Source organism: Anneissia japonica, unplaced genomic scaffold (assembly GCF_011630105.1).
Source record: "Anneissia japonica isolate Jap-2015-1 unplaced genomic scaffold, ASM1163010v1 scaffold4140_len1254_cov101, whole genome shotgun sequence".
NCBI classification, from domain to species: Eukaryota; Metazoa; Echinodermata; class Crinoidea; order Comatulida; family Comatulidae; genus Anneissia; species Anneissia japonica.
Window position 1 is genome coordinate 1 of NW_022699278.1, and position 745 is coordinate 745.

The 745-nt window shown below is 42.0% G+C and overlaps 1 protein-coding gene across 1 annotated transcript; it reads left to right on the plus strand.

Annotated features, from left to right (window-relative positions):
• Window positions 1-6: 6 nt before the first annotated feature.
• On the plus strand, window positions 7-418 carry LOC117102956 (granulin-like; the record flags this gene model as incomplete). Its single annotated transcript, XM_033243411.1, has 2 exons — window positions 7-20; window positions 169-418. Coding segments are annotated over exons 1-2 (259 nt in total), but the record flags the coding sequence as incomplete, so codon positions are not given.
• Window positions 419-745: the final 327 nt, after the last annotated feature.

The window sequence follows — 745 nt, forward strand, 5'->3', positions numbered from 1 at the left end:
GATGTTGCCCAATGCCAAATGTAAGTTGTCACTTTCAAAGTAGATTACATAACTACTGCCTTCCTCACATTTTCAAAAGAACTTTTTCCACCCCTGATCTAGTACCATTTAAGATAACCCATTAGACAAATTTTGCTCTGATTGTTTTTATACCTTTTCATCTTGTAGGCTGTGTGTTGCAGTGATGGACTCCATTGTTGTCCAAGTGGCTACACCTGCGACACCGGTGCAGGAACATGTACAAAGGGCGCCCTCACACTCCCATGGGTAGAGAAGACTGAAGCTAAAATTGTCAAATTGGAGTCTGTAATGTGTCCCGATGGTCAGTCTGAATGTCCAGATGGCAATACTTGCTGTAAACTGAGTAGTGGACAATATGGATGCTGCCCAATGCCAAATGTAAGTTGTCACTTTCAGAGTAGATTACATAACTACTGCCTTCCTCGCATTTTCAAAAAAACTTTTTCCACCCCGATCTAGTACCATTTAAAGCCGCAATCGCACTGGATTTGAAATAGGGAAATTTTTACCGAGACTGTGGGTAACATTCCAATGGGTAAACTTCCTGTCGTTCGCACTGGGATTTATCGACGTGGTTAGTTTTACCACAAGCCATGGTGAAACTAACTATTCGTACAGATTCAACTCTTCTGTGCGCTAAATCGTGACGTTCACTTCCGGTATGTGTGGCAAAACAATTAACGAAAGCGACGTTATCCTTCTTGTTGTGACAGTGTTTCTTTGG